This window comes from Coloeus monedula, assembly GCF_965178545.1.
Source record: "Coloeus monedula genome assembly, chromosome: 6".
In the NCBI taxonomy this organism is placed as follows: domain Eukaryota; kingdom Metazoa; phylum Chordata; class Aves; order Passeriformes; family Corvidae; genus Coloeus; species Coloeus monedula.
The window spans coordinates 64003558-64019059 of record NC_138786.1 but is presented as its reverse complement, the minus strand read 5'-3'; the positions used below and the strand labels follow the sequence as shown (position 1 = coordinate 64019059).

The 15502-nt window shown below is 51.4% G+C and overlaps 1 protein-coding gene across 4 annotated transcripts; it reads left to right on the top strand.

Annotated features, from left to right (window-relative positions):
• The first annotated feature begins 255 nt into the window (after positions 1 to 255).
• On the top strand, positions 256 to 15299 carry PRPF39 (pre-mRNA processing factor 39). Of its 4 annotated transcripts, XM_082283837.1 has the most exons (14): positions 256 to 349; positions 3618 to 3969; positions 4335 to 4460; positions 5096 to 5214; positions 5953 to 6120; positions 6799 to 6955; positions 7695 to 7802; positions 9692 to 9856; positions 10165 to 10291; positions 10377 to 10645; positions 11190 to 11374; positions 12618 to 12692; positions 13296 to 13416; positions 14624 to 15299. In XM_082283837.1, exons 2-14 carry the CDS (start codon positions 3640 to 3642, stop codon positions 14672 to 14674), a joined length of 2001 nt encoding a protein of 666 aa, XP_082139963.1. In that variant the 5' UTR covers positions 256 to 349; positions 3618 to 3639; the 3' UTR covers positions 14675 to 15299. The 4 variants fall into 4 exon arrangements, with proteins under 4 accessions (XP_082139963.1, XP_082139966.1, XP_082139965.1 ...); XM_082283840.1 differs by lacking the exons at positions 256 to 349; positions 3618 to 3969 and adding an exon at positions 4806 to 4968 and having other exon boundaries at positions 4350 to 4460; XM_082283839.1 differs by lacking the exons at positions 256 to 349; positions 3618 to 3969; positions 4335 to 4460 and adding exons at positions 4507 to 4702; positions 4806 to 4968.
• Positions 15300 to 15502: the final 203 nt, after the last annotated feature.

Below are 15502 nucleotides of genomic sequence, written 5' to 3'. Positions count from 1 at the left end.
TTCCTGGAGGTGGTGACTTGGTTGAGTGGTTTAAGGGCTACAGTGGCAGTGCTGGGTGGACAGTGGGACTGGGTGATCCTGGAGGTGTGTTCCAAACCAAATGACTCTAGGATGTGTTTCCATACGGGGCTGTAGTTAATGTATTCCCGTTCCGGGCCTTACCGCACGGCCCTGCCCCTGAGGGAGCGGCGCCATTTGGCGGGAAGGGGCGGGGCGCGGGGGGGCGCCCGGTGCGCACGCGCAGGGGGTGGCGGGCACGCGGGCGGTGCGCGCGCGCGGGGCGCTGTGCGCGTGCGCGGTGCGTGAGGCCCGGGCGAGGCGGCGGCGGCGGCTGTGGCGGCCCCGGCAGGTACCGGCGAGGGGGCTGCGGGGGGCACGGGGCCCTGGGGAGGAGAGCGGGGCGCTCCGACAGCGGCCGGGAGCGGCCGGGCCGTGGGACAGCCGGGGCGGGAGGCAGAGGCGAGCGGGCGCTGGGCTGGGCCGTGCGCGGGGCGCTCCGAGCGCCGTGTCGGCCCCGCCGCCTCCCGCGGCCGCTCCCGGGCCTTGGGTGTGCCCGAGGGGTGAACTGTGCCGTGGGGGCGTATCCCGGTGTCCCTGTTGTGCCCTTGTATCCCCGTTCTGTGCGTTGAACGGCCGCTGAGCGAGTAACGGGCCCGCGCGGAGCCGCTCCGCGCCTCGCGGCTGGTGACGTGATTGCTCTGACCGGGCCCAGAGAGGCCCCGAGCGAGAGGGAACGGCCTCAGGCTGGGCCGGGGCAGGCTCAGGTGGGACATCGGGAGCAATTTCCCCATGGAAAGGGTGCTCCGGCCTTGGCAGGGGCTGCCCAGGGAGCTTTGGAGTGCCCATCCCTGGAGGTGCCCAAGGAATTCCTGGAGGTGGCACTCAGAGCTCTGGGCTGGGGACAAGGTGGGCATCGGGCACCTGTTGCACTCGATGGCCTTAAAAGGCTTTTCCGAAGTAAACGATTCCGTGATTCAAACCTAATCCCGGCACAGCCGTGCTGGGCCCGGCAGCGCCGGCCCTGCCCCGGGTGGTTCCAGCAGCGCCTTATCAGGGGCGTGAATGGAGCGCTCTGGGCAGAGCTCAGATAAGGCTCCACATTCCTGCCCCTGCCCCTCTTCCCTGTTTGTGTTCCATTCGTTCATTCACGTTTATGAGCGGCAGTTTTGTGTACAGCAGTCTTTTGCTGGTAACAGGCTGAGTAATACATGTTGGCATCAATTATTTAATACCAGTGTGTGTAGCTGTCTGATACTCTGATTCAGTTATTTAGCCTGTGTGATATAAAAACCCCCGGAATTAAGGTGAAAACCCCAGAATTAAGTTTCCCTGGTGTGCTCCAGCCTCATGCCCACCCGCGGAGTTTGGTGGCCTAGGCATGGCCTATTGCATTGGCTGGTTTAAACCATGGATTGCTGTCAGAGTTTGGGATATGCCAGCGACAAGATTGGAAGGCCTTTTGCTGGAACAGCTGTCAGACTTGGTTTCACTTTGAAGCCTCGTGTGCAGGTCAGACCTTGTGTGCTGATCCGTACTGCTTCTCCCTCATTCTTTTTTCCCCTCCTAATCTGAAGACAGCTGGATTTGGAGGGCAGTTTTTTTAAGGTGGAAAATGTCTTCTGAATCAGGTCGAGGGAGAAAACATCTGTTAGACATCAGAATAAGTTTAGGTCGTAAATTACTGCATTTCTAAAAATGGTAGAATCCATGGAATCATGGAGTTATTAAGGCTGATCATTAAGTCCAACCATTCTCCTGCATAACCAAGGCCACCACTGATGCCTGTCCCCAAGTGCCACATCCACACAGCTTTTAAATCCCTCCAAGGATGGGGACTCCAGCACTGCCCTGGGTGCCAAGGGTGGAAAACCGTCTTGGAAGAGAAATTTCCCCAATATCCAACGTGAACCTTCCCTGGTGCAACTTGAGGCCATCTGCTCTCGTCCCATCACTAGTTACCTCTGTCACTGGTTACCTCGAATTTTAGAGCTGTAAATGGTGCTGGGGCTGCTGTTTGTGTCACTGCCTCCTCCTACCCCTCGACTTTAGAACCTGCACAAGGTACCCTCTGAAGTGCAGCAGTCTTTGAATTATCCAGATCTCTGCCTGTTGCACTGGTAAAGGCACAGCGATACTCTTTGATACTTAATGTATAATGCAATGTTACAAATGATGTTTTTTTCTCAAAATCATGGAATCATAGAATACTTTAGGTTGGAAGAGATTTTAAAGCCCATCCAGTCCCACCCTTCCACTATCCCAGGCTGCTCTGAGCCCATGGCTGCCAGATGATGGAGAACAGAAATACATTTAAAAAGCAGTTATTAGAAAGGTTGCAGGATAGACCACATGGACTCTTTAGCATTGTGCTGGAGTTCCTTGTCTTGGTGAACTCCTGGGAAAACATGAACTGTTATCCCTGGAGTTGAAGCTGCTGGAGATAAGGGAGAGAGATTTTTTCCTCTCTGGCAAGAACTTCCCCCTCTATATGGTGGTGTTTTACCCATGTCCTTGTCAAAGTGAAAGCAGTGGTCTGGGTGCTGTCTCTTTAGGCTTTCAGTGTGAAAGAACTCTGGAGAGTTCTGGGGTGGGGGATTTCTTTCTTTTTAAAATCCCAAATGCTTTGCCACCTGCTCCGAGGAGAACAGAAGGAGCCAGGAGTGGCAGTGCAGTGTGTGAGGATGACAGTCCAACACTGCCCTTCATCCCAGCTGGACTCACAGCTGGGAGCTGCTGTATCCTGCAGGGTGGTGTTCCCTAGGATCCCTGAGCTGGGAGGGGCAGGGAGAAGGCTCGGCTCAGTGCCCCTGCTCCGGCTCCAGGAGGGAAGGCCAAGGCAGGGTGGCATGCAGCCAGGTCAGGCTGGCCAGGCGCTGGCACAGCAGGGCAGGGCCAGGCAGTGGCTCCTGGCAGGGACATCAAAGGAACAGTGGGAGGAAGCAGGAGTCTGTCCCAAGGGGCAGGAGGAAGCGCCTGGCACTGGGTGTGGGGGGGAGTGAGGGGCTGTGGGTTGGGGGCAGCCAGAGCATTTCTGTGGCCCTCTGGTGCTGCTTGGTTTATTTGGACATCACTAGTGGGGACTGAGTTGGTGCTGACAGTAATTCTTGTCTTTGATTTAGCCTGGCATTGAGGGCACCTTTTAACAGCTATTATTTCATAAAGAAGTTACTGGCTCGTACTAAGTAGGAGAATTGAATGAATTTAGGGACATGGGTTAGTGGTGGCCTTGGCACTGCTGGAGTAACTTGGACCTGATGGTCTCAGACAGCTTTTCCAGCCTGAATGTTTCTATGGAATTTGAGCATAATTCTTTATTTAAAATAAACTTCCACTGGACTCCTACAGGAAAGCTGTAATGATTCGCTTTTATACCTCGATAGTTCCCTGTGACAGTTTTTTAGCAACCCACAATGATTTCTATGTGCAGATGTGAAAATCTATGACTGCTGTTAATATTTTTTATTGCTGAACAAGGCTGATGTGTGAGACAGATGTAATCAGGGTTGTGGTGAAATACAGGGATGCCTGGAGCACCTGGGACACTCTGAGCTGCCGATTCACACCCAAGCTCTGCTTGAATCTCGCTACAGGAGTACTGAATCCTTCTGTTCCCACAGGATCCAGTCCCACAGCGGTGCCATGGAGAACTCGGAGAGCACGGAGGAGGAGCAGCCAACTGTGGGCAATGAGAGTGCAGAGCCCAGCGCCGAGAGCGCGGCCGAGGAGCAGCACATGGACTTCAGCACCGAGATCATGAGTGTCACTGAGATGGAGCAGTCCCCGGACAGCTCCCCCGACCTCAATGAGGATAACACGCAGGAGAGCGAGATTCCAAACATTGAGAGTTTACAGACCACAGATATCGAGGCTGGCTTCCCTCCGGATTTTGACAAGTTTTGGAAAGTAGTAGAGGACAATCCGCAGGATTTCACAGGATGGGTTTATCTACTGCAGTATGTAGAGCAGGAGGTTAGTGCCTGCCCCTTTCTCCTCAGTCTCCCAGAAATAAATAAAGAAGTAAAACAAGACGTGGGATTCCAGTGGCAAATGCAGAATGGACATCAGGCTGTCACGGATGCTGATTTAAGGCAGTTGTCCTTGCCACTGTTGTCATTTAATCATAAAATGCCAGGATGGTTTGGGCTGGAAGTGACCTTAAAGCTCATCCAATTCCACCCCCCTGCCATGTGCAGAGACACCTTCCGTGAGCCCAGGTTGCTGAATGTCAAAATAACACCAAGCATTTCTAATACTCTGTTAATAATTGTCTGTAAAATAAACTGAAGTTGTTCCTAAGGAAAGAACTGATTGTGCTCACTCTGTGTTTCCCACAGAACCACTTGCCAGCAGCCAGGAAAGCCTTTGACAGGTTTTTCACACACTACCCCTACTGCTATGGGTACTGGAAGAAGTACGCGGACCTGGAGAAGCGCCACGACAACGTCAAGCAGTCAGACGAGGTACGTAGGGCCCGGGGCCAGCGCTGCCACCAGTCCCAAAGCCAACAATGACTGTCCCACTGCGAGTCATTGGGCTGCCAGTGCCTGCCCTGCACGGCCAGGGCTCGAGGGACGTGTTTGCACGTGTCCCAGCTGTGGCATTTGGAGCTAATGTTCTCTCTCTTTGTTGGCAGGTGCGTTAAACCTCTACAGTTTGTCAAGCTTTGCAGTGCAAGCCTCTGTATTACACTGCAGCTTAACAAGTAGGGCAGGGCTTTTCTGTCACTTCCATTTATTACTCATTTTCAAAACAATATAGTTGGTTTGCTGGTCACAATTGCTCCATCTTATTGCATTTTTGGTCAGACGCTGTCAATGATGCTCTAATGGGTCTGTGCCCTATGGTCTGTACCCCAAAGCCTGCCCACACAACCTGGTCAGAATGCAGGGACCGCTGCGCTTTGAAGATCAAGACTCTGCACGTGGAGATCAGAACATTGCCATGTTCTATCCAACCTCCACCCGAATGGTAATGGTAGATTATTTAAACAAAATTCCAGTAATTAGTATTTCTAAGGTTCACCGGATAACACAGTGTTGCCTCTCTCTTAGGACCCCATTAAGGATTTGAAGTACAGTTCATGTTCTCTTCATAGGTCTATCGCCGAGGGCTTCAGGCAATTCCTCTTAGTGTTGATCTTTGGATACATTATATAAACTTCCTAAAGGAGACCTTGGACCCTGCTGATCCCGAAACTAACAGTACCATCCGGGGGTGAGTTGGGAGCAGCCTGATAGCCATGCACACCAGTGGGGTCAGGTTACTGTGTTGTGAAGATAAAGGACAAATTAATAGTAGCCTGGTGTCGCTTTAAGGGCTTTTAAGAGATGATGGTGCCAAATTCCAGAAGAAAGGGGACACAATACAGTGTGGTACTAGGGGCAAAAGCTGTGGCTTGAGAGCTTCAGACTGGATGTTAAGAAATACTTAGTGCAGCACTGGGAATCTTGGAATTTAATTCCTTGGGGTTTCCAGGGTATGGCTAGGATGAGTCTGCTTGCTGTGGCTGGCAGTGGGCCTGGTTAAAGGGTTGGACTAGAGTTTGATCAGAAAGCTTAATTGAACTGGAACTGAATCTGAATCAGGCTGCAGAATTGCTGCACAGCTTCTGGGTGTTACACTGCTGCACTGGTGGGTTTGGAGTGGTCTGTACAAGACAAAAGTGATAAAGGTTGTGTGTTTTCCTAATATCTTGTGTTCTGCAAGTGGCTTTTGCTGTTGCCTTTACTTATTCTGTTGTGGTAGTGCAAGAAGAAAATGAGTGTGAGCTTTCTGAATCTCTAGACACCTTGCTGCAGATATCTAGAGAACACCTTGAAGAATGTAAATAATTAGTATAAGTCTAGTTTCAAATAAATGAGGGTGCTCATAACCTTTGATAAGAGCCAGGACTTTCCTTCCTTGTTCTGTCCCGGCATCCGGAAACCGCTGTAAAACAATTTCCTTTTCCAGAGCCTATGAACACGCAGTGCTGGCTGCTGGGACAGATTTCCGTTCTGACAGACTCTGGGAAATGTATATAAACTGGGAAAATGACCAGGGAAACCTAAGGGAAGTTACATCCATCTATGACCGCATCCTGGGAATCCCAACGCAGCTCTACAGCCATCATTTCCAGAGGTAAAGGGAGTTAATGCCACGTGAAAGGTGGAAATACTCAGCACAAGAACTTGAAACAGTTTTATGTAGTTATTTACTGACATACTCAGGCAGTTGGACTGGTTGTTTTAAAGTACTGATGCACATTTGAGGAATTTGGCTTTAGCTAAATTCAGATGTTTTGTTGTGGAATAAGGACAGGCATCGGAAGTGTGGGGAAGAAGAGAGGATGTTTTTGAGAAATCAGAATGAGCAGTAGTTTTGAATATTAATTCTGGTGCAATGCCCACGTGTGGTGAAGCACCGATTTAACTGAATAAAGAGGAATCCTGATTAAGTTTTAGGCAGTGGAATTCTGCATTTGTAGGGAGAGGTGAGCAGCAACCTCAGTTAAATTGCACACAGTCTTCCCCGTAACTTCTACAGATCTCCTGGCGTGGGAAATAAAGTATTTCCTTTATAACGGGTTTTGTCCTTTGCCATCTCTTTTCCATGGCGAGGGTTCTGTCAGCCTGCCGTGCTGCCCTTCCCCTTTGACACACGGCACTGGTGAGGGTGCTGGGTGCTGGCAGCACTCTCGGTGTCACTCAGGAGCCGTGAAGGGAAGCAGAACCCCCTGGGATTTACAGCTGTGCCCTGTTGGGCAGCAGTGCAGCATGAAGCAACCCCTTTGCATGCCTGCTTTGTGGCTGTTGTTAGGTTTAAAGAGCACATCCAGAACAACCTGCCCCGAGACTTCCTGACCACTGAGCAGTTTGTGCAGCTGCGCCGGGAGCTGGCGGCCGCCAGCGGCCACAGCGGCGAGGACGGGGACGAGCTGCCCTGCGGCACCGAGGACATCACCGACCCCGCCAAGGTACCTGCACGGGTGGGCACCTGCACGGGTGGGCACCTGCACGGGGTGGGCACGGCCGCCCTGGCCTTCCCTGGGGCAGGGGCAGGGATTGCACTGCAGCCAGCTGAGTCTGCTGTAGCTGGGCTGTGCCCAGAGAGCTCGTACATGTCAATGCCCTGCATCCCAGCACATCACTGAGCCCACCAATGGCCACCCCTGTCCTTCCCTGGGGCTGGGGCAAGGGTTCCCCTGCAGCCACTTGAGCTGTGCCCAGAGCACATCGCTGCCCTGTGGCTCGTGTGGTAACAGGACAGTCCCTTCCAGTGCTGGCAGAGGTGTTAAAGAAATGAGTGAGAAAATGAAAGAAACGCTGTACAAAACCTTAGGAACAAACAGTAATGATTCCAGATCAGCAGATTGGGATCTGTGGTCTAAGAAAACTCCTCATCAGCAGTGGCCTGGGCAGGTTCAGACTCTTACAGGCCCAGGAAAGTGCAGAGCTGTCCAAAGGAATTGCTGATGGTGAAAACACAGACACCGAAACTGGGGCTGACTTGGATTCAAATCCAGCCTTAATCTCAAATGAGCTTTAGCATAAGATAAAAGCCAGTTCAGCTGTGTGTGCCAAGGCTCCATCAGGCAGTGTCCCAGCCCTTCCCTGGCTGCTCAGGGAGAATCCATGCCCTTCACTGGCACAGGAAGCAGTTACAGAGGTGATACCATGTCTGCCTGTGTTACATTTGTTAAAATTCTGTTCTAGCTAATCACTGAGATAGAGAACATGAGGCACAGAATCATTGAGATCCATCAGGAGATATTTAACCACAACGAGCATGAAGTCAGTAAGAGGTGGACGTTTGAGGAAGCGGTAAGTGGGGTTTGTGTGAGGCAGGACGAGCAAGTGGTTTGGAAACAGGACTGGGAGCTGGGAATTCTGTGAAACAGCCTTAACTTAAGCTGTTGGGGGGGGGGATTTGAACAGAGACTCAAAGTTGGAGCAGTTTGACTTCTCTGCCATTTTTCTTGTGAAGAGGCACCTGGCACCTGATGATGTAAAGATCTCTGAGCAGTGTTTGGAGAGAGGCAAGGTGCTGTAATGTTTGCTAAGCCAGTGAGTCCTGAGAGTTAGTGCTGCCTCGTGTATCTGGGGTGGTGCAAAGGCATGAGGGGATGGAGGGGATTCCCTTTGAAAGGTAAGCCTGTGCTCAAAGGAGGATGAAATTCCTGTGGTTTTGTATTTTAACATTACACACTTAATCAGGTAACTTTTGTTGTGGACCTCCTGTATATAATGTATTAAAAGTAATTAATTGAACTAATAATTTGATCACTGCAAATATACAGCTTGTGCTGTAGAATTAAGTTGGATTACATTTGAGAAAAACGACTTCATAATTTTCTTCCTGGCAAACATGGTCCTTGTTTTAAATTTACTTCTTGTTCTAAAGAATCCTTTGTGTTACCCAGCTGGGACAGAGTTTCAGAGACTCTCTGTTGGGCTGGGTGATGTCAGAACTGGTGGGTGATTTATTGCACTGGGTTGGTCTGGGCCAGGTGCCTCGATGGCCCAGGAGCTCACAGACAGAGTGGGGAGCCATTGTCAGGGGGCTCTGTGCCAGTGACCCTTGGCAGGAGGGAGCAGAGCAGTCAGAGTGTCCCAGGTTCCTGCCCTGGGAAGCCTTAAGCTGCAGACTTAAGACTGCAGACTTCCAGAGAGCACTGGAACTGCGGGCACTGGGCAGGAAAGGTGTGGGAAGCTGAGTATCCCCTTGCTCCTGGCCACAATGTGCTCTTGTTACCATGAGAGAGTGTCTGCCCTGGAGCACCAAGGGGCTGGGGGGAGCTGCAAATGCAGAGTTCAGCATGATTGTCAAGGACAGCAGAGAGGTGGGTGGGCACAGATCCCACCCAGGCTTTGGGGGTTGCTTAGAGCTGTTTTTAGCAGGAATGGAACTGTGAGCTGGTCAAAATGGCCACAGAGTGTTGGGTTCCACACCAGAGGTCAGTGAGGAGCATGAAGGGGGGGTTTGGCTTTAAATTTCAGGTGTCCTTGAAGAGTTGGATTCTCCTTAATTACTGTAAGTTCTTCATCCATTTGTGTGGGTTTGGATCTGAGAGGGAATTGCAGCACAGGAGAGACATAATCAAATGCAATTAAAGATGGTGAGGAAAAGCAAAGGATCTCTGGCAGGATGCCAGACAAAGCAATTTAAATTTAAACAGAGCAATGTTTAATTTTCTGTCCCACCAGAGCTCTGTCCCACCCAGCCCCTCTTGCAGCCATCAACAATAACATGATGGAGCTAATTCGTGGTCTTGCTATAACCAGCTTGATGTAAATACTTAATAGGAAGTCCAGCTCAGTGCTGTCTTTCCTTGTCATGATTCTCAACCAAATTCTGAGTTTAATTTGTGGGCCGAGTGTACCACAGTGAGCACTTCACCTGTGTTGATGGATGTGGGCAGTGTCCAGTGTGTCCATAATGTCACTGACACGGGGCTGCCTTGGGTCCTTCCCCAGCATCTCTGCACTCCAAAAGCTTTCTAGGAAAGGAAGTTTGTAGCCTAGAATGTCACTGCAGTAAATCCCTTGATCCACACACCTGGGTAACGCTGGTTTGAGGAGATGAGGAGGTGTCACTGGAGCCCTGAACTCTGAAATGGCAGTAACTGAGTGTTGGTTGTGTGGCTGTTGATTGTTTGGACCTCCTTGGTGGTGTGTTTGTAATCACCAGTTGCATCCTGTGACTCTTGCAGATCAAGAGGCCTTACTTTCATGTAAAACCTCTGGAGAAAATTCAGCTGAAAAACTGGAAAGAGTACTTAGAGTTTGAGATAGAGAATGGCACTCACGAGCGAGTCGTGGTCCTCTTTGAGAGATGTGTCATTTCATGTGCCCTCTATGAGGACTTCTGGATCAAGGTAAGGGAGGCAGCTCACGGCTCTGCTGGTGCACACCTTGACCTGGTGACTAACCCTTGTACCCTGTGGAACGTTGTTCATCTATAACTATATCTGTTGCATTAGGAGATGGTCTGCTTGCAACCAGATTTGACTGCTGCATTTGCCAACTGCGTTGCCTCTCTACGTCCTTCCTTACAGAAACTAGTCTAGTGGTTCCATAAAGGTGCTGAATGGGTTTAAACAAAAGAATTTTATCGTTCTGGCATGTTCTTAGAGACAAATACAAGCTTTAACCTGGCTGGTCTCTGCTCTGTTTCCAACCCTAGTATGCCAAATACATGGAGAACCACAGCATCGAGGGCGTGAGGCACGTGTACAGCAGGGCCTGCACCATCCACCTGCCCAAGAAGCCCATGGTGCACATGCTGTGGGCAGCCTTCGAGGAGCAGCAGGGTAAGGGCTGCCCTGCCTGGGGGAGGGCTCTGCTTGGGGATTTCTGGGATCTGCCCTGTCCTAAAGCATTTCCCTGCTGTTCCAGGCAACATTGATGAAGCCAGAAGGATCCTGAAGACGTTTGAGGAGTGCATCCTGGGGCTGGCCATGATCCGCCTGCGCAGGGTGAGCCTGGAGCGCCGGCACGGCAACATGGAGGAGGCGGAGCAGCTGCTGGAAGATGCTGTCAGGAATGCCAAGTCCATCAGTGAAGCCTCCTTCTATGCCATCAAACTCGCCCGGCACCTCTTCAAAGTGCAGAAAAACCTGCCAAAGGCAAGAAAAGTGCTGTCAGAAGCCATAGAACTGGACAAAGTATGTGTTCCCTCTTGGCTGTCTTACCCAAAACTCAAACCGCCCTGGTGTCTTTCTCTCTTTCTGAAGCGTTTTGTAAAACATGGCAACAGTGATGACAGGAGTTGTAACTGGATGTAATGTCCCATTACTGCATGAAGACAACAGTCCCTCTAACCTGACGTTGCCAGGGTCCCAGCTTGGAAATCTGGAAGTTTGCACTCTTTTCCCATCACAAGCACAATGTGCTTTGCACCTTTGTTTTAATTCTTAGAATCTTAAATGTTCTTGGTGTGTTTGGTGTTCTTGGTGTGGGCAGTACTTGGTGGTTTGGTGTCAGCACAGAAATACCTGGCACTCAGATGCTACCAGCAAAGTGCAGCACCTGGGTTTGTGGTGTTGGTCACTTCTGGTCTGTTTGTGCAACAAACCAGCCCAGGGAGAAAGGAAAATGCCTTCGTTGTGTGTGGCTGTGTGTATTGATGGGGTGAATTGTGGTGTGTAACAGAGTTAAATACCTGTTGTGAGGGTCAGGTGTGCACCTCCTAATGCCTCTTTTGCACAGGAAAACACCAAACTGTACCTGAACCTGCTGGAGATGGAGTACAGTGGTGACCTCAAGCAGAACGAGGAGAACATCCTGAGCTGCTTTGACAAGGCTGTCCATGGGGCCTTGTCCATCAAAATGAGGATCACATTCTCCCAGAGAAAAGTGGAATTCCTGGAAGATTTTGGGTCTGATGTGAACAAGTAAGATGTCCTGTGGGCAGTGGCCAAACTGGGCTCACTGGGAGAGTGCTGGCAGCACTTGGGAAAGGGTGGGGTCAGTGGCATCTCTAAAATTGTTTCCTTTGTGCCATCAGCTCTCTGTAAGGAAGAGCTGCTTTTCTAAACCAGCCTCCTAGTGTTAAAACAGGAATAGATTTTTAAACAGGAAAAGATTTTAAATTGGAATCTCTTTTCAGATAATTACCCCTTTTTATCTGAAGTGCCCAACACCTCACTGAGCAGAGCTTTGCTGCCTGCCAGGTTTTCCTGTGGCTTCCCCTTGCTAAGCCCTGTGAAGGCAGGTGCTCCCCAGGGGAGTGGGACAGGTCTGTGACACAGGTGTCCTTTGAGGCTCTGTTCCCTGGAGCTGCTGTGTGTTTCCAAAACTGCCCTGGCTGGGTTTTTCTATGTTCAGCACTAGTAACAACTGTGCACTTTTGTGGGAGAATACACCAGAAATGCAAGTTTTTAATTCAATACTACAATACTTTTTGCCTCTTAATTGTCTATTGTTTTTATTTACATTTTGCAGCTAAATAACCTGGAAGGATTAATGACAAGTCAGTTTTTCTGCTTTGTATGTTTTTAACAATAGCTGTCCTTAAATTCTGCTGCCTCTGCATGGCAGCCAGTCAGTGCAAGTTTGGGATCTGAGACAGATCAAGCACAAGGAATTTTGCAGTTCCCAAATGATCCCAGAGCACAGAATGAGTACAAGGAACTCTTTTCACCCAGAGCACACTGACAGAAGCTGCAGGCTTTGTGAGATGCTGCAGATGAAGGGGTATTCCAGTACCTGTGGGAATTTTAGCCGGGATGCCTGTGCTGCATTAACCGTACTTGTTCTTCCCTGCTGGATGGGGAGAGGCTGCAGGTGCTGCTTTGGGATTGGAATAATTTCCTGTGTTTAAATACTGACTGCCACATCTCAGTGCTGCTGTGGGTGGCATCACCAGCAGGCACCGAAGGAGCTGCTGAATCACAAAGCACTTGGGAAAACTTCTTTACAAAGGAACTTGATAAAAAGCGCCTCAAGCGTGAGGGGAGTTCAGCAGGTTGGGAACTGGAGCTGTTGTGAATAGAGCTGGGCTGGCTTTCCCCTGTTGGTGGTGGTCACTGGTTAGAATTTATTCCACTGCAGTTTGCTGTGTGGTTACAGTTTCGAGTAGGCATTGCTCAGGTGTTTCAGATGTTTGCAAGGCCTGACTGGCTGTGCTCTCCCCAGGCTCCTGGATGCCTACGACGAGCACCAGGCGCTGCTGAAGGAGCAGGAGACGCTGAAGCGGCGGGCAGAGAACGGGTACGGACTGGGCACAGCTGCCTGGGCAGGGCTGGGAGAGCCATCTGGGACTGCTCTGGGGCAGTGCAGGGAGCAGCCTCGCCCTGGGGGGGTTCTTTAGCCTGTGAGTGTGTATACAGGCATTTGTCAGCTTTGAACCTACTGATGTGAGGATAGAATCACTTTATTTTAGTCCTTAAAGTGTGTACTAAATAGAGCTGTAGCCATAGAATGGTTCTCATGGGGAGGGACCTTAAAGCCCATGCAGTGCCACCCCCTGCCATGGGCAGGGACACCTTCCATAGACCAGGCTGCTCAGAGCTCCATCCCACCTGGCCTTGGACGCTTCCAGGGATGGAAACATTTTTGGAAAATAAGTCGTTGAGTTGTTGAATTGAGCCAAACAGTTCTGGTAAAATACCTCAGTCTCTAAGCAGGAACGTGCCTTTGCCGTCTCGGTTTGGGCAGCAGCCAGTTCTGAAGCACAGCACCAGCTGTCCTCCCCTAAGCCCAATTCCCTCACCCCGCTGGGCCAGAGCCCCCAGCTGAGCGCTGTTACTCCCCACACGAGGACAGGCCCAGCGTTTCTCCAGGGTGCCAGTACAAGGCTGTGTTCCCTTGCAGCTCGGAGGAGCCGGACGAGAAGAAGCTGCTGACGGAGGACCCGAGCCTGGCGTCGGCGCAGCTCATGGACGGGGACATGCAGGTGAACCAGGCCGCCTACAACTACAACGCCTGGTACCAGGTACGGGGCTGGGCAGGGGCAGCCTGGGAGCATCCAGCTCCTGGAACGGAAAACTCGGCTCCTGTGGGTTGTTGATCCCTCCTGGGCCTGCTCCACAAGTGTTTGGTGCTCCTGTGTGGAGCGAGGAGGGGTTTGGTGGCTGTCCCGTCACACAGGGAGGGGACAGGGCAGGGCAGCAGGGCTGCTGTGTTTGGTAATGTTTTGGCCAGACTGGCCTTGGGGTGCCTCTTTCCTGTGTGCCTGGACAGTGACTGTCTCCAGGCAGTAATTCTGTAATGGCTTGGAATGGGTTCTGCTGGTACACAGCACAATCAGCAAAATCAGCTTGTCCTCTGGGGCTCTTCCTCCAGGCATTTTAGTTTGGAATGGAACTGTGGAGGTTGGAAAAGCCCCCTAAGACCATCCAGTCCAGCTGTTCTCCCAGCACTGCCAAGGCCACCACTGACCCATGTCCCTACTGCCACATCCACGTGTTTTTTAAATCCATGGAAGTTTTGAAGTGGTTTAATGGAGAATGTTGTTTCGACTGTGCAGAGCCCCCAGAGCTGGGAGAGCAGTGCTACAGCTGGGGCACAACCCCTGGGTAGCCCTGGTTTGGGATTGCCTGCATCCGGGTCAGAATTCTTTCCAAAGTCAGGCAGTGGGAGGAGTCTCATCCAGCACAGAGACTGTCCAGTGCTCGGCCAGGAAAAACGCCCCGAGTTTCACACACAGCACTGCAGGAATGGCAGCCTTGAAGCTGTGCCAGGCAGGCTCAGGCTGGAGATCAGGGAAAGGCTCTTCCCCCAGAGGGTGCTGGCACTGCCCAGGCTCCCCAGGGAATGGGCACGGCCCCGAGGCTGCCAGAGCTCCAGGAGCGTTTGGGCAGCGCTGCCAGGGATGCCCAGGCTGGGGTTGTTGGGGGGTCTGGGCAGGGACAGGAGCTGGGCTGGGTGATCCCTGTGGGTCCCTCCCTGCTCAGGGTATTTTGATTCTGTGACTCTGTGATGAGGATCTGTCCTGTGGCTGCACGGTACCTCCACCCCTGCCTGCCTTCCCCAGGGTTTTCCAGAGGGAGTGGCACCGTTGTCCTGCATTCCCAGGGGTGCTGTGCTGGGCACAGTGGGGCTGGGGGAGCTGTGTGGGGTGGGCTCTGCTGCCTCAGGACCAGGGGCTCCCTGTGGAGCTGGGACACGGTGGCTGATGCTGCTGCTGTGTTTGGTTCCAGTACAACTACCAGAACGCCTGGAATTACGGACAGTATTACCACACAACTTGATCCCCGGAGGGAGTGGAGTTCACTGTGCTGCAGTTTCAACAAAGATGGAATAAAAAAATATATTTTTCTAATTTTGGGCTGTGAAAGAACTGTTGTGCCACCTGCTTTTGGTCCTCTGCATGTGAACCGAGCTGCTGCTCACAGGGTATGTGTGAAGCAAGATTCGTGTGCTGGTAACTGATAAATGGTCTCTGTACAATTCTCATTTACCATAAATGATTTTTTTTAATTCCCTGCACTAATTTATGGAGTATCAGAAGAATTCTCATCGGTCTCATGATTCCATGATTGAGCGGGTGAAGCTGTGGGGCTTTGGGTTGGTTTTGCCCCAGAGCTGCTCTGCTGCCCGGCCCTGGCCCCGCGGCTGAAGCCAAGGCTTGTCCTGCTCCCAGCCCGACTGGAGGGGGCTGTGTTGGGATTGGGGGCCTTGACAGAGCTGCCACACAGGTTCTGTAGTGTGGGAGGGGGCAGGGATTAAAACCACCTTTGTTCTTTTTTAAAAGCACAAACTGTGTTTGGGATGAGTTTTGTATTTAGAGTTTTTCATGTACACGGTGTGAGCAAAACTTTTTTCATTTTGATCAAAGTGATCATTCCCATTTTTGTAATAAAAGCGAGGAATTCAGTAGCGCTCTGAGCTTTCTTGGACTGCCTCATTCGAGCCAGGAGGGAGAACAGAATGCCTGAGTTCAGCCCTGGTGGTGCTCACAGGAGGGGCTGTGGCACGGGGACACCTCGGGAGCACCTGTGGAACACCCGGATCTCTGCGAGCAGAGCTCCTGTCAAATAAGCCATGGAGTGGGAATGCTGTGGGATTGGGCTGCACAG